We start from the raw sequence: 16,756 nt of genomic DNA on the forward strand, positions 1-16,756 counted from the left end.
AATGGCCTGCCCGCTGACCATCACACACACACACACACACACACACACACACATATATGTGTATATATATATATATATATATATATATATATATCCTGATTACTTTTTAAACAGGTTGTCTCCCATTCCTGGAATGCAGTTTTCAGACCTCCGGATTATGGCCAACGTGTGATAGACAATGCAGAACTTGACATAAAGTCAGTTTAAATCCTGTGTCATTTGTTAGTGTCAACTTGGAATCTAGAAACCCCAAGTTTGTAGCAAGGTGGGATCCAAAGACCCCCAACTTTGACCTTGTCACATAAGAGTTTCTTCCGGAGGGAGATCCCAGATTCACAAGTTTCAGACTTACCTTAGAGTATTTAGTGGGCCCAGTTAGGTGGGGCTAGCAGACTCAATGTTAAGTACCCTTTTGGCCTAGTAGTTTCTCCCATTGTGCCAAAGTCCTTTCCCAAGCAAGCCCAACCATTGGCTGAATCTTTCCCTTTTATGTCCATTGTAAAGCAGCAGCCTCTCCCTGATAATTGTCTTGAACTTCTCATTTCTTTGTAGCCATTGTAAAGCCAATCATACTCGCCAGTCCCCAGTTCCCCAGGAGGTGTATAAGTTCCCCAAATTCTATGGTGCTTTGGAGCTATCATCTCACCTGGTGGTACTCCCAGGGATAGTGTGCCAGAGTGACAGGGCTTTCGCCTCTGTGTGGTTTTGGGTGTGACTCTGTGGAGGCCTAAATATTGAACACTATCCCTCTCCTGATTAAGGACATGGCTTTTTTGGACTATTTAATAGTTCTGTGTTTTTTTCCAAGTTAACATTAGTAACCGTGATCAAGTGAGTGTAACAGTTAAAATTTAGGAATATGGGGAGACTGAGGCAGGTAGAAATTAGTTTCTCTCTGCAAGGAGTATTATATTTTTTAGAGGTTTATTAAGGATTAAGGATTAAAGAATATACAAGTAAGAAACATGTGCCTAGGCCAGAGGCCTAGACAAAATAACCTCACATCATGGAAGAGATGCCTCTGCTCCAAAACAGAAGTCCAAAAAGAGCGAAAAAAGACCCAAAAACCTTTGCCACCAGCTTAAATCCTTCCTCGATCTCGGCCCACCTCAGAATTTCCGTGAGATTACAAAGCATTTTGGGGAAGTGGAGCAAAGGCTTGTGGGGATTGTAGTCCTGTATTTGAGTCTATTTTTTACATGAGCAAGTCACTTTTAACTTTCTCAGCATGTTTGCTTATTTGTAAAATGTGGATAGAAAGTACCTGTCTTCCTGGGTTGTTTGAAGGATCAAATGAGAGAATGTATGTAAAATGCTTTGCAAATCTTAAAGCTCTATATAAATGCTTTTTATTATCTGAATCCCTTCAAAGGCCATCCTTTCAAAGTACCACTTGCTAGAAATCCTAGTCTGATTATCTCCTGAGCAAATAAATTTTCTATTTCACATTTAAATTTTTATGTACATTTCCCCCTCAGGAGAAAGTAAATTATCTCATAGGTAGAGGCTCTTCCATTTTTTGAGGTCAAATCCCTAAGCCTTACATAGTAAGTACTCAATAAATGCATTTTGAAGGGCACACTACCTAAGGAGAGCATGGAACCATTGATCTAGATCTAGAGGGGACCTCCTTGAGGTGGAAATCCAGATCATAGCTTTAGGGACAGAAACTAAGATCATCTAGTACATTTTTCAACTCAGTCATTCTCCAGACTAGGAAACTGAAGGTTACTAACTTGCCTAAGGTGACATAGGAAATGATCCACAGAGTGGGAATTTGAACCCAGGTCACTGATTCCACAGGTCTGAATTTTTTGCTTGTATCACTCTCCCAATTAAACTGGACAGTTCTATAAAGAGATTGCCACTTTAACTTAAGGTGACTTAAAACTTTCCAGGTTCAGCCGTTGTAGTATGTAGACAGGGGTGTAGTGGAGCCAAGTCCAACAGACTCTGGATTGCCCCTAAACTTAGAAATCAACAAACCTACAAATCAGGGTTTGAGTTGTTTTGTTGATTGTCTAGGCTTAAGTGATGGAGAAAATGTTTAAAGTGTAGATTAAACTTTTAAAATGTGTAGTGGGTGTACATTTGTTTGGAAAACTGGTTATTTACATTTACCACTAGAGCAATAGGGCAATGGTAGGTATGGATTAAAAAGACATTTATTAAGTATTTACTATATGCTAAGCGTAGTACTACACACTAAGGATAATACAACAGTAAAAATAATCCTTATCCTTAAGGAATTTACCATGAGCCAGTTAATAACATAGATAAAATAGTGGTGGCCAACAAGGGGCATTTTAGTGTGCGAATTTAATGGTATGGTAACTGGATTGGATTAATATAGGCTTTCTAGTAGCAAAAACTATATTCCATTATGGTTACAGTGTTGGAAGGGGGATGGAGAGAGAGGTTGTCAATGGAGGCAAAGAAAGATTATAGGGGAAGTGAAGCATACTTCCAAAGTAAAGCTATAGTGGCAATATGGTATCTTGGAAAGAGGTCTTAATTTGGAAGTAGAAAGTCTGGGTTCTAGGCCTGACTGTTACTAGTATGGATGTTACTTATTTTGTAAAACCTAGGTAATACAACTTTGAAAATTAGTTCTTTTCTAGTAGTGACATTCATTAATGATTTAATATCCAGGATAAAAGCCTTAACTTTCCCCCAAAAGAGTTTATGGGAGCTATTACTACTCAGGCTGGTTTTGCTTCCTGTTGTGAATATAGATTAATTCCCCTTATCTATTTTTTGCTAATAAAATCAAGAACTAAGTATCCCTATTTACCATTAAGTATGAGAGTTCATGAGTCATTTACTAGAGTAAGCTCACACTTCCAAAGGCCACTGCCTGCCCCCTTGGGCAGAGCTATGCAAATTGAAGAATTGGTTTTTGTGAAGGGGGAGTGATAGGAAGTGATGTGGGAAAAGAAGCATAAAAGAGACCAGCATGGTCTAACATTCATTCCCTTCCTGGCTTTTGGAGAGATTGATTGCAGATTCCTTTCCTGGCTCTATGGAGACTTTTTCCCCTGGATCCTGCATTAGCTTGCTGGGTGAGTGTCTGAGATTCCTACCTTGACTTTGGAGGGGGTTGTGTTGGTGGAACCCTGGCTAAAGACATCACTGGGACTTCTGGCTGAGGATTACCAGGAAATCCACATGGAGGCAGTCTTGGGGAAGCCCCTGCCCAGGCCCAAAGACTGGTAAGCTTTTTAGGAATCTGTCATCTACACTTTCACTCTTTCCACCTCTTTATAAAGCTGCTAAAAGTCATTTTGACTTAAAGCTCTAATATTTTAAAATCAGTGACCACGATATTACTTTCTATTAGCATAAAACCTAAATGTAAACTCTTACACTTTGGACTACTTAGTTACCTAATTACAACTGAGAAATTTTTCAGTTATATGATAGAAAGATTTGGGAGAGTAAGGACCATTCCCATCTACTAATGAGAGTTATCAGTCTGTGCCAAAAAGGAATTCTAGGTTAGTGGACTCCAACCCCAGGAACTAGAAACTTTACCTCCAGGTAGAGAATAAACATTTATTGAAAGCTTACTATGTATGTATTATGAGAATTGTGCTGCTAGAGATATATATAAAAATGAGATAGTTCTTGCTTTCCAAGAGCTAACATTTTAAAAGACAAATATGGGGGGCAGTGGCCAGGGGAGTTATGGCCTGAGAAATCACAAGGACTTTGAGTGGTACAATTGGACAGTCCAATGACAAACCATTCCAAAGCCAGGACAGTGTAGACTGGTTTGGAAGCAAGATGTAAAAAGGAGACAATAAACAATAATCAAACCTAAATTACCATTGTTTCTGGAAAGGAAAAGTCAACCTACTCTCCTTGGGCTCCCTTCACTACCCCTGTTACTTTTCAAACCAAAATACCCTTTCCTGACCACTATTTCCCCCTTAATCTTACTTACTTACACATGGTCTCTGATGGTTTGGTATAGCAGACTGGAACAACAGGGCTGAAAATTGGTTAAGACTGAGTAATAGAGCCAATGACAATGCCATTATTTGTTACATGATTACAAATTACAATGGGAAGGTATCTCCAAGGTCCTTCAGTCCCACCTGAACAATTCTATATCCTCAAGTAACATAGAGGCCTCCATTTTGCCCCTGCTGTATCCTCACTATCATTTTTTTCTGTCTCGAGCAAAAGCTTGGACTAAGGACTCTGATTATCAGATTGATAGATAAGCTTTTGTCTTCTATTTGAGGATAGGAGGTGGGGAGTGCTAGGCCTTCACACCACTTCTCAATCTCTATACCATGCCCTAACTCTGGTCATTTCCAATCCTAAACAGATATAGCATGATTTTTAGCATGTAATGTGTGCTAATTAAATGTTAATTGGATGATTTGGAGATCTAGTTTAATCTCATAGGCTAGAAGGTAGAGACTGTAACTCCATCTTTTGTTTGTAATCAGTAATCGTTTATAAAATTACACTTTATTCCTTAAAAGTAATGAGAGGTTATTTAGTTAGTTAGTGGTGCCTAATGCAACTCTTTGAATTGTCACTATGCTCTCTAAGAAAATTATCTGAAGAGAAAATAGAATGTTTCCAGACTTTTTACTAGTCATTTTCAAATAAAAAATAAACTTATTTCAGCCTTATGTTTTATGGACTTGCCCATCCCAAAAAATAGAAAATTTTACCTAACAATTCAAGGGCTGCAATACTTATTTTAATTAAATATATTATTAAACAGATGAAACCTTATTCTTACTATCATAGAAAAAAGTTTATTCAATTTCAAAATGTACATTAAAAATTTACATTGGCATTTTCAAACATTTCAGAAATGCTGTGAACACTTCTCTGCTTCAAGGAACAAGTGTATTAACTTATTCCACGACAACCTGCTCTCCCCCCAACTCCCAAACAAACAAAAAACCTCTTGGTTTAAGAGGCAATGACATTCTACATACACTACAAAGTCTCAAACACAAAATTCAAGATCCATTAGCAACTGTGTCTTCTTCCATCTCTTCTTCTCCATCATCTGTGGGCCCTAGAAAGAAAATGTCATTATCAATTTTAGCTGATTCTTATGTGAATGAAAGCATTCTATTCTCTCACATATCATATTACTATTTAGAACAATATGAAAAATGACATGCAATAATCATTTTGTTTTTGACAACATGAGAGTGTACATGGCACAGTATTGGCTGAAGGAATTAAAGGCAACTAACCACAGGTTTGTGTTCTGTATCCTGGGTGCTGATTGGCTCAGTGACTTCACCTGGGGAGTAGGGAGGGAGTGTGTGTGTGTGTGTGTGTGTGTGTGTGTGTGTGTGTGTCTGTCTGTCTGTCTCTGGAACACAACTCTTGTAATAGGTGAGGGATCACTGTATGTTGAAACTAAATAAAAATTTTAACAAAAGTGGTCCTACTACTGCAACCCAAGCCCCACCAGCAACTAATATCATATTCCTGGGCATTGCCTTTAAAATCCGTAATTTTCTAAAGTCTAGATAAACTAGTGGGTTTGGCTGGGAAATCTATTGCTTTTGCAGCCTAACGTTTGTATTGCTACTCTAGCGGAATCAAGGCCACAGACCTTTTAGAACCCTAGAACATCAAAGAAAAAAAAAGCTAGCTAATGGGCAATTCTAAATAAACAGCAAACACTGGAGAAATAGAGGTTTCTCTGAAAAGTATCATCATTATACCTACCGCATTGTATAATATTTCAAGAGAATTGAGTGACAAAAAAAAATTGCTTAATAGTAATTACATGACTAACTGAATTATACTTTTATATAATCTAATGGTTACCTCTGGAATCCCTTCATACTGGTCCTTTCCTCTTCTACTTTAGCAATAATTCTAATCTTTAAACAGATACTAACAAGTATCCTATTTATAATTTTCTTAATTTATGCCTTTATGGATTTTAAAACATCTTTACCATCAACATTTTATTTTAACCAGTCACGAGTACAATACTTGTAAGTATGAGAAAATGAGTTTTAGAAACCTGATTTGCGTTCTCTGCCAGGTATCTGACCAGACTGCAATAATCCCTTTAGTCTCTCCACTTCAGCCAGAGTAGATGCATTAGCAATAGCATTCTAGAAGGAAAAGCAAAACGAAATGTCCAATTTATTCTTTACACTAAAATCTTAAAAATAGCTATAGCCAAAAAATAGTCAAAAAGGCAGCTAGATGGCTCAGTAGAGAGCCAGGCTTGGTGAGGGGAGGTCCTGGATTCCTATCTAGCTTCAGACACTTCTTAGTTGTGCGACCCCAAGCAAGTCACTTGCCTAGTCTTTACTGTTCTTCTGCCTTGGAAATGATAATGATTCTAAGATAGACAACAGTTTCCATTAATCATGCATATAAGACTGGCTAGTAGATACACCAGGGGTATCAAACTCATAGAAATAGATCCTTACAGGCCACATACTATCTTAGTAATTAAATTAAAATTAAACATTCTCAATTATATATAATTATATAATGTGGTTTGGGTTGCACTCGGTAGTTTACAGACCCAAAGTTTTATACCCATAGGATACCCCAAAGAATTTAAATAAAAAAGGTTTTTAAGACAAAAGTATTTGTTCCAGTCTCTTAAAAAATAGATCAGGGATGTTTACTGCAAAAAGTCCCTCCATAATAAAAGACAGCCAGTAGCCTAGGGAAAATGACAAATCCTAGACCAGACAAATTCAAGATGAGGCTCTCAAGTCAAAATAACGGGCTATGGAAAAAAAAAAAGGAATTTCATAATAGTTTTTCCTTGTAAAAAGTAGAACCAAGTCTAAAAACTATAGTAAGATTCTGTAATGTTCTCACTTTGGAACATAAAAGAGTAATAAAGTTTCATATTTAATCTGCTCCATTCTATCTTGGAACTCTATCAATAATATTCCCTCAATATATTACCTTAATTGCTTCTACATCTCCCGGAGAAGGCCCACCTTTCTTTTTGTCAGTTGGTAAACCAGCACCTGGATTAAAACTTAAAAAGAAAAGGGAGAGTAAAGTTAAATCTAGACCCAAGGAAAATGCTTCTCTTTTACTTTCAGTTTTGAAAGTAATTCAACCAGTGTAGTATCTTATCTTTGTTAACAAACTGATACAAGAATTCTCTCTCCTTCAGAAACACCATTACAGTTTACCTCCCTATGGAGAAAGCAGATGAAATACTATTATGTCTGCTTTGCTAATTTAGAAAAAGTTTGGTATGTTGCAAGGAGTCAATCAGTCAAGTCATGAACCAAGAGCATCTATGGAGCATTACAGTGGTCATTAATACTGCTAATTCATTTTTATTTTGTAGGCTGCAAACTGCAAAACAAGTGGTGTTTTTGAAGGTGAACCCCATTTAAGTTGTGTATCCGTGTCTTACGTTTTGGTTCTCCTGGCAATATCCTTTGCAAGCTGTGCACCCCGTTTGCCCTTGAACATTTTCTCTGCCTCCTGACGCTCCTACAGCGATACCACATACAGAGTTAATGTAAACAGGAACACCACATGCATTCTGATGTATTCCTCAGAAAATACTGAAAATCTCCCTGAAAAACTTTAGGGTGGTAAAAAGAGTCAATGTAAAAAGACCAAAATTTTGAGAATCAAGTTTGAAATCAAAAGGAGATACTCTAATTTTGTTTTCACTAATGCTGTTCCCTGAGGAAGGATTCCCAATCAAATATTATATATCTTGTGTGATGGGTCATTATTTGACCCTGGTCATTCCTTCATATAAAGTATGATAAATAGCATATACCAGCGTTTTAACAGATACACAAAAGTCTATAGCAAATTTTGCTACAAATGAAAATGAATAAAATTTATTTGCCTCATCTTCCATGGTTCTCACTGAAACATAGTAACAGAAAATATACTAAAACAGCAAATAAAAGCATGCATCCACTAAAACCAGAAACTGAACGCTATTTTCCATAATAAAAAAAAAAGAAATACTTACTTTTAGTTTTACTTTCTGGAAATCCAATACTCTGACTTGTGGAACTTTATGGATTACATATAGTCGATAATGTTTCTTATTTGTTACAGGATTTCTCAAAATACTACAAGGAAAGGGAAACAGCATTTTCTCTAATCTTATCCAAAGCAATAGTATTCAAAGGAAGGCCAGACTAAGAAAGCCTAGTGAATGGATTTTTTAAATTCACAATTTTGAATTCATGAAGTTTTAACTATTATTTCCATATTTTAATGTAACAGAATATTACCAGATGGCAGAGGAAAACTAACTCCATGAAAAAGGAAAATACTAAGGCATGGGTCAGATTTTAAATTTTGCTTCAAAATTCCTTTTTCCCCATTGTTGGATTTCTTTCAGAGGGGTTTGAAGGCAAAGCCTTCAAAACAAAAAAGCCCATAAATAACCACCAATGGCTAGCTAATTTGATTAAGGCAATTCATTTAATCTCTTTTAGATTCAACAGTAAAAGGAAATGGAAGGGAGGAAGCCAGAATGCTAAGATCTCCAACATCTATGATTCTAAATCCTGGTAGGTTATTTTTGGTAGGCTGCATGAATAACAAACACTAACAGAACTGATTCCATACCTCAGATAAGTCAGGGATTTGAGAGTTGCCAAAGGATCCAGGTCACCCTGAAAAACAATAAAAAAGTGATCTGACATGATTTATTATCTCAGTATTTTGAACAATTGTTTCAGTGACAAATTTTACAAATTGTTTTTCTACCCTACTTAAAAAAAGCTTCTAATTATATTAGTTTTATTGTATAGTATTATGGTATGGTATATTAGTGTGAGAATACATTTTCCAAATCAAAAATAAAAAGTTATATAAGGGAAGCATGGACTATGAAAAAAAGATGCTTGAAATTCATAATACAAAAATAAAAGATTTTTATAAAAGACCTGTGATTCTGAGTAGGACCTATCTCTTCTAGCTTTTTAACTTCATTACCTTGTTGGGTGTTTATGGAATTGTTGCTAATGGCTCATTTTCAAGAAAAGCAGTACTAACTTCCATTCCATATGGGGCAGGGTGAAGCAGCTTGAGTACTAGCTATAGTTAGGAAGAATGGAGTGATTCTCAATTCTGATAGCTACTAAATAAAGGGCAATCAAGGGCAAGTTATTTAATCTCTTTTGAGCTCCAGGGTTCTGCACTTTAAAATGGGAAGATTCCTTGTAGCACAAACCTCATAAGATTAAATTTAAAAAACTTTCATGTTTGCTATGTGCACATAGCAATTCCTATTCTCAAGAAGTTTACATCCTAGCGAAGGATACAATATACATACAAGAATTATTTGCCAGGATCAAATGAGAACAAGTATACAAAGTGCTTTGCAAATTCTAAAGTTAATAAGTGTTATTATATAGTGCATTATAATTTACATAACCTCATTTGATCCCTGCAATAATCCACAGATAGTATGCTATTATGCCTAATTTAAAGTTGAGAGAACTGGAGCCTCCAAGGTGGAATGATGTGCCAAAAATCACATGTAATTAATAAGTGGCAGAATAAGGACTAAAATCCAGGTCAGTGCTCCTTCTACTACGTCAGGGTAGCCTCAATTTCAGAAGATATATTTTAAAACTAAGAAATGTGTTCACCAAAAATTTTGGCTTCAACCATAAACTATGTGCTCTCATGCATGTGCTTTTTAAAAAGTAAAAAGTCACATAGCCTAACAACTCCACAATGGAAGTCATTCCTTCAATGAAATGACTCATGTATCTCAATCAAGTTCCAAGTAGAGTTGCCAACTGACTGGTAAAATACCAGCATAACTAATTGTTTCTTATGATGGAGAACATTACAGCCATTAACATTACAGCCATTTTCTTGATCTTGCTATATCACAGTGCTATTGAGCTGATGAGATTTATCTAAGCAAGCAGTGACAATGTAGAAGATTGCTGCTCTTCTTTCCTAAATATTTGCCATTACAACAAAAATTTACTAAAGCAAAGATTAGTTTATTAAAATCTCAGTAGGAAAACAAATACTCTAACCCAACTATTACATCTGCAGAATTAAAATATGCCATTAGCAGACTAATATATTCTTTGTGTACCCTATCTATGTCTAAAGAAAGCACAAATATCCTATAGTATAAACTATTTAAAATACTTCAAAAACTTGTCAAACATGGTAATTAAGTTATATTCCGAGCTGTTGCTTGATTAATGATCTGAATAATGGGGGAAAAAAGACTCAGTTTAGAACCCATCCCCAAATGCCTAGTTCTTTTAAAAAGAAAAAAAAGAAAGAAAATAAAGAGAATGTGGTTTTCTCCCCATTTTTTTCCTAGTTATTACTCTCCTTCCCCAATACCTACTACTATGTTTTATGGGCTATTTGTTAATGATTGTTTAACCTATCTCCCAAGTTGATTACAAATTATTTTCTGTTAAGAGATGTCTTACATTTTTTTTTGGTATTCCCCATATGCAAATAAAGGCCAGGGACAAAAAGATGAAAACAGTCTAGAAATAATGGTAGTAATTTTAAATCTTTGTGGGGGCAGGGAGGATCTATATTTGAAGACCATTTAAAATTTTTTTCAACTTACCAATTCCACAATACTGTTGTTGGTAAGAATAAGTTCTCTCAGGCTAGGCAGGGCTTGATCAAGTCCTTCCCCTATTCGGCTAAAACAAAATGAAGAGCACTATAATAAAACCAATAACTGAAATCAGATGAGAAAAAAGCTTTTTATTTAAGACCTAAGGAAACCTAAAAATGAGCAAGGTTTATTTTTCTCATGCTATCAATTCACAGAACTATAAAATCTCAGAATTGAATGGTAGCTTAGAGATCATCCATATAGATCAACTCATACCCAGAACAGGAATCCCCTTCATAGGGGTAGTCATCCAATCTCTTGATTGGAGACTTTCAATGATAGGAAACCAACTATCTCCTGAAACAGCCCTTTCAATTTAGGGGGGAAAAACTGACCACTGTTCCCACTCAAATACTGACAATTGTACAATCTATAGACCTCATTCAGAGATGAAGTCCTGCACATTAAATTTTGATCAACCTAAATCAAGGAATAAGTTTTACCCAATGATATGAGTAATAAAAACATTTTTTAAAAAAAGTTATCTTATAAGCTTTAGGTCCACTACTTTTGCACACATAACAAATTTCATGCAAATGCGACCATTTAACAATTTTGGTTGGCTACCTTGCTGTTTCAAGTCAGCAGACTGAACTATAAATTCAATATATTTTCTGATACTTTAAAAAGTCAGTAAATTATTCTGCTTGCATCTTTCACTTTTATTTCATAATTAAAGCCTGTATATACCCAGAAACTACCAGGCAATAAATATCAAAAGGGGATAATAATAACAAAGTTATTAAACTATCTAGTAGCAAATTTTCAAATTTGAATATGGATCCTCTGTAATGTGCATTTTGGATATCTGAAGGAGAAATCAGGATTAAACTACTGTTATGAACTACCTGAATTTCTGTAGAAAAATAAAAGCTAACTTTTCAGCTTTAAAAAATTTCAGCATATTTGAAATTCTATACCTAGAGCTTTTTACCTTGCTGTATGGTAAACACTTAATTCAGACGAAAAATGAAACTTACCATATTCTATTGTTATTCACCAATAAGGTTTTCAGTCTTTTCAACAGAGGAAAGCCATCCAACTTCCTTATTTCATTATCAGAAAAATCAATAGCATCAAACTGATCCAAGGTAGCTCCCAAGTTTTCAATTACAGGAATTTTGTATCCTGGAAAATAGTAAAAGATATTAGATTATGTGGAAGTAGTCAGCAAATTAAAACAGGTATTTAACCATTTTAGAAATGAATCTATACCAGGGGAGAGAACACAGGCAATTCTTCATTCAAAAAGTAGTTGTTAACTTCTGCTGGTAGAGTTATGACTAGACCCAATCATGTGGGAAAACAATTTGGAATTAATCAAAAAAGTTACTGAATTGTGCATACTCTAATCAAAAGATTCTGAAATTGGGACAAATCTCAAAGATACTGACAAGGAAAGGGCTACTGGGTGGCTCAACTGATTTGAGAGCCAGGCCTAGAGATGGGAGGTCCTAGGTTCAAATCTAGTGACATTTACTAGCTGTGTGACCCTGGGAAAGTCACTTAACTCCCATTACCTAGCCCTTACCACTCTTCTAATTGGAACCAATATCAAATATTGGTTCTAAAATTGAAGGTACAGGTTAAAAAAAAAAAGATACTGACAAGGAAAAGATTTAAATGTATAAAAACTGGCTATGGCATAACTTATGACAATAACAACCTCAAACCAATGTGTTCCAACCATTGGAAAATTAATAATTTATGAAAAGCAGTGTATTTATCTGTGGCTTAAGGAATAACAAATATGAAGACTTCAGAGAAATAAATTATTTGATTTCTAATGGGCGATAGAGTGAAGAAAGTAGAGACAAATAGGTGTGTGTGTATAACTGCAAATAAATACTAAAAGGCAGCAAATATTGGTCAAATACAATGTACAGAATGCTACAATTCCAATTAAGTTAAAGCACAGAATTCTCTGTTCTGCTAACAACCAGGTTTTGGGGAAATACAGGACTGTTTGCTGGGAAGCATCTGTTGTGTACACAAAATATCATCAAACTAAATTTAAATATATATGGCAACAGAGAACTTCAGCAACAACAGAGATCAACATGAGTTGCCTTTTCAGGGTAAGTTTTCTAAGAAAAGGGGAAATTTGAAATGTGCCTCAATATACATTTAACTTGATAATAGAAATTATTGCTTACTAGTTCAACATAAAATTTATTAAATTAAGAGTTTAAGATTTTCAAAGACTAAGGGGAAAGGGATGAAAGAGCAATCTCCTTCCCCTCACCCCCAAACTAGTATCAATACTATGTTCTAAAGTAATTCGTTCTTTCTGGGAAACCACTCCTATCCTATTATAACTCAAGGATTTTCATTCTGTGATAGGATTTCAACCTCAACCATTTTAAAATCCCTTCACCTTTAAGTAATCTATTCCAAATCTTTTATTTGACAAGTGAGGTAACTGAGGCCTAGTGACCTGTGCAAGGTTATATTGGTAGCACATAACAAAAACTGATATTCAAACCTAACTTTAAAAACAAAACCCCAATTTAAAACCCTCTCAAATCTACTTCTTGACATGCCACTTGAAAGCCCATTTTATTTTATTTCCTTCTCTCTGCCCTGTATTTAGCTCAATGAACTTTAGCTGAATTAAGTTAAATTCACCTAAGATAACAGTACAGCTCCCAACTAGGGCAGGTTGTGGTCACTATATGCAAATTAGCTTTCAAAAAGCAGAACTAACTAAAGTGAGCCTTTCTAATTTTGCATTTTAGTGGGGACAATTAGGGACATAAACAAGACAATTAGGAAAATAAAGGGGAAAGAGGTCACAATGAAAATCTTCTTAACATCACCGACCTGGAGGTGAGGAGTCTAAGGATTTAAAACATCTGTGTACCATTAACCCAAAAAGTAGAGAGTAGTTCATAGAACGAAACCGTTTTAAATATCATTATGGGTAACTGGGAAAGGGTCACATAATGAAAATATTTGAGCACCACTGGGCCAGAAACAAAAAAGCTCGGGATCCACAGAATAATGACGTAAGGATCATTGGTGGTGGGATGGGTAGTTAAGTGACGGCTACAAAATAAAAACCCTACATGACACGACACGGGACGGGGAGGGGGTGAGGAAGCATTTCAGAGAAGCTTCCCATTCTCTCTGAAGGGTTACACTCTTGGGTGCTTAGCAAGAAGCCCTAATCTCAACCATCCGGTTTGTGGGGTCCCGTGATCCTAGTGGGCAGACCCTCGAATACATCCCCATGCCTTCCCGGTACAGCTTCAATTTCCTCATTTATGTTAGGAGCGCGGAGGTTGAACAGCACAACGTGGGAAGCTGGGGCTCTACAAATTCAGAAAAGGCCTCCCGCGGGCCCGGTGAGCACGCCCAAGCCGCGGCGCGCTCCGGGACTCAGCCCGAGGCCAAGCGCGGGAACCGTGGCCCATTCCATCACTCTTTCCAATGCCCTGACCTCACCTCGAAGGTCGAGCTCCCGGTCCCGCACGGCGTTTGTGTACTGAGCAGCCTGCTCAATGAGCTCGGCCGTGAGCTTCACCATCTTGTTGTCGCACGCCACAAGGTATAGCCAAAGACTGCTCCTTCCGTCCCAAGAAGGCTACCCAACAGCCCCTGCGCTACGTCCTGTCCTCCGGCGGCGCCAACCACAGACAACGGGAGGCTGTGGCGCGGCCAGACCAAAGCCATCAAGCGCCGACTCCTGGAGACCGGAACTACTGTCTGTCTTCCGCCGCAGAGCACCGATTGAAATACTCTTACGTTGCACTTATGGAGGCTCCCCTATCCTGTTTTGAACTCTTGCTGAAGGTCGTTAGCAAAATTAGAGCTAAATATAAGCACTGTGGGCTGAGGACAATTCATTTCTGATGCATCGATTCAATAGCTAGTTAGTAAACTGACATTTATATGGAGCTTTAAGGTTTGCAAAGTGCTTTACACGTGTTATCTCATGATACTTTTGGTCATGAAAGGCATTTAGATAAGAAAAGATTCTGATACTCTGATTAATTTATTGATAGCAAGAAAAGACCTACATGTACAAAAATATTTATAGAAATATTTGTGATTAAAAAAAAACAGTGCACCTTGGATTGGGAAATGTTTGAATCAGCTTGTGTGCAAACATAATGTAATTTAGTTACAACATAAGGACTGATGATATGAAAACAACGGAAAAATGGGAAGATTTGTAGGAAATCGTGATGCAGAATTAAGAAAAAAAATTTTAAACCCTTACTTTCCCTCTTAGAATCAGTACTATGTGTTGTGGGGTGTAGAGGGGTACACCCCTGGGGCTCAGGAAGGATACTTTTCGCAAGAATGCAAGATTAGGAAACTTATCTTAAAAGTAGACATTTATCTGTAATGTTGAATCTTTGACCAGCAAAACAGCAGGAGTGGAGCAAACTGAGGTTGCACCTGGGGGCTTTTATATCCTTTTCAAGAATGAGGGAGTGATTCTGGAGCAAAGAGGGGGGGGGGCGGTGAGGGGAGGAAGGTGTTTGCCCAAGGGCATGGGGTGGTTCCCTTGATTTGTGCTATGAATGAATGGGGTGTGTCTCTTTGTCCATCTCAATTCTATAGGCAATCTTCAAGGTCAGGTGTTTTGGGTTGGGAGTCATGAGGGCCTAAGGGAGCAGAGGCATTTCCCTGATAATAGTTTGTCTGAGTTTCTGGGGGTACAATACCCATGCCATCATGTACTCATTCCAAGGCAGAAGAGTGATGAGGGCTGGGCAATGGTGGTTAAGTGACTTGCCCAGGATCACACAGCCAAGAAATATCTGAGCCCACATATGAACCCATGACCTCCCATTTCTAGGGCTGGCTCTCAATCCACAGCTGCCTCCAAGAGAACTGTATTTAAAGAGCAATATAGAACAACAATGCAAATAATGATAACACTAGGAGGTAACAAAACTGTTGGTCAAGAACAAAGAACACAAGAACATATGCTATCAAAGTTAAAGCATAACCTCTTCCTGTCACAATAGTAGGAAGTTACTATCAGCCTTTGAGAGTAATAATGTAAATAACACTGTGGTTAAGTAGGAGGAACAGAACAAGGTTGGTATTATATCACCAAAGTTGAAGCATACATTCTTTCCATATGTTACAAAAGTAGGAAGTTTCAATCATCTTTTTTGAGAACAACAATGTAAATACTGATAACACCAAACGGTAACAAAACTGTTGGTCAAATATAAGCAATAGAACAATGTTGGCATCATACCATTGATGTTAAAGAATACATCCTTTCTGAATATTACAGATTACAATTAACCTCTGATTGTTGTAGGGGTGATAGTTTTTGATGAGAGATTTGAGTTTTGGGAAAGTTATATCTAAACAATGATTTAACAAAGGAAATAAGGTAGCAGCTAAACTTATAAACACATCTAAAATCAATTGCTAGAAATGTAACTGCAGAATTCACTCCTATGAAATATACTAAGAATCTTATTTTTAATCCTTTTAAAATAGACAACAGCTATACTTGGGCCAAAAGTTTGATGGATTTGGGGAGGGGAGGGGACACAGCATTTCATTTAGATCATGGAGGATGATGGTAAGGTGGGGGAAACTCTATATTGTTTATAATCCTATCAGGATCAAAGTTTTATCAAATCATACAAATGCAAGGAGAGTAGTTTTCTATATTGACATTGTGATTTGATGAGCAACAGGCATAATCAGGGGGCTTTCATAGATTTTCTTTAAAAAACTTTATGTGCCTTTACAAATTATCCTTCTCAAAATCCTAACCCCAACTGAACAACAGGTAAAGGAATTCAAATCTTGAAAAGGTATAGTTCAGTGAAACAAATTTCTACAATGATCCTGTCCTCAAATGTATGTTTCTCCCTGCATGCCTAATAGGCATACATACACTCCTTTAGTTTTCAATTTTGGGCTACTATGAAAAGAGTTGCTATAAATATTTTTGTATATCTGCGTCCTATCCTCTCTTTGATCTCCTTCAGCATGTAAGCCTAGTGGTAACATAGCTGGGTCAAAGGAGCCTAAGCACAGATTACTTTCCAAAATAGCTGGACTATTCACAGCTCCAACAACAATGAAATGGTATAGTTATAACATTATTCCTTGGTTACACGAATCATATTCTATCCCTTCCTCCCC

The 16,756-nt window shown here is 36.8% G+C and overlaps 1 protein-coding gene across 1 annotated transcript; it reads right to left on the reverse strand.

The window, feature by feature from the left end:
• Positions 1–4,758: 4,758 nt before the first annotated feature.
• On the reverse strand, positions 4,759–14,266 carry SNRPA1 (small nuclear ribonucleoprotein polypeptide A'). The gene is made up of 9 exons (XM_001365356.5): positions 14,075–14,266; positions 11,608–11,755; positions 10,574–10,652; positions 8,584–8,630; positions 7,976–8,078; positions 7,397–7,476; positions 6,931–7,006; positions 6,020–6,113; positions 4,759–5,047 (listed from the first exon to the last, which is right to left on the reverse strand). Exons 1-9 carry the CDS (start codon positions 14,154–14,156, stop codon positions 4,989–4,991), a joined length of 768 nt encoding a protein of 255 aa, XP_001365393.1. The 5' UTR covers positions 14,157–14,266; the 3' UTR covers positions 4,759–4,988.
• Between the last annotated feature and the right edge of the window lie 2,490 nt (positions 14,267–16,756).

This window comes from Monodelphis domestica, chromosome 1 (assembly GCF_027887165.1).
Source record: "Monodelphis domestica isolate mMonDom1 chromosome 1, mMonDom1.pri, whole genome shotgun sequence".
Lineage (NCBI taxonomy): Eukaryota > Metazoa > Chordata > Mammalia > Didelphimorphia > Didelphidae > Monodelphis > Monodelphis domestica.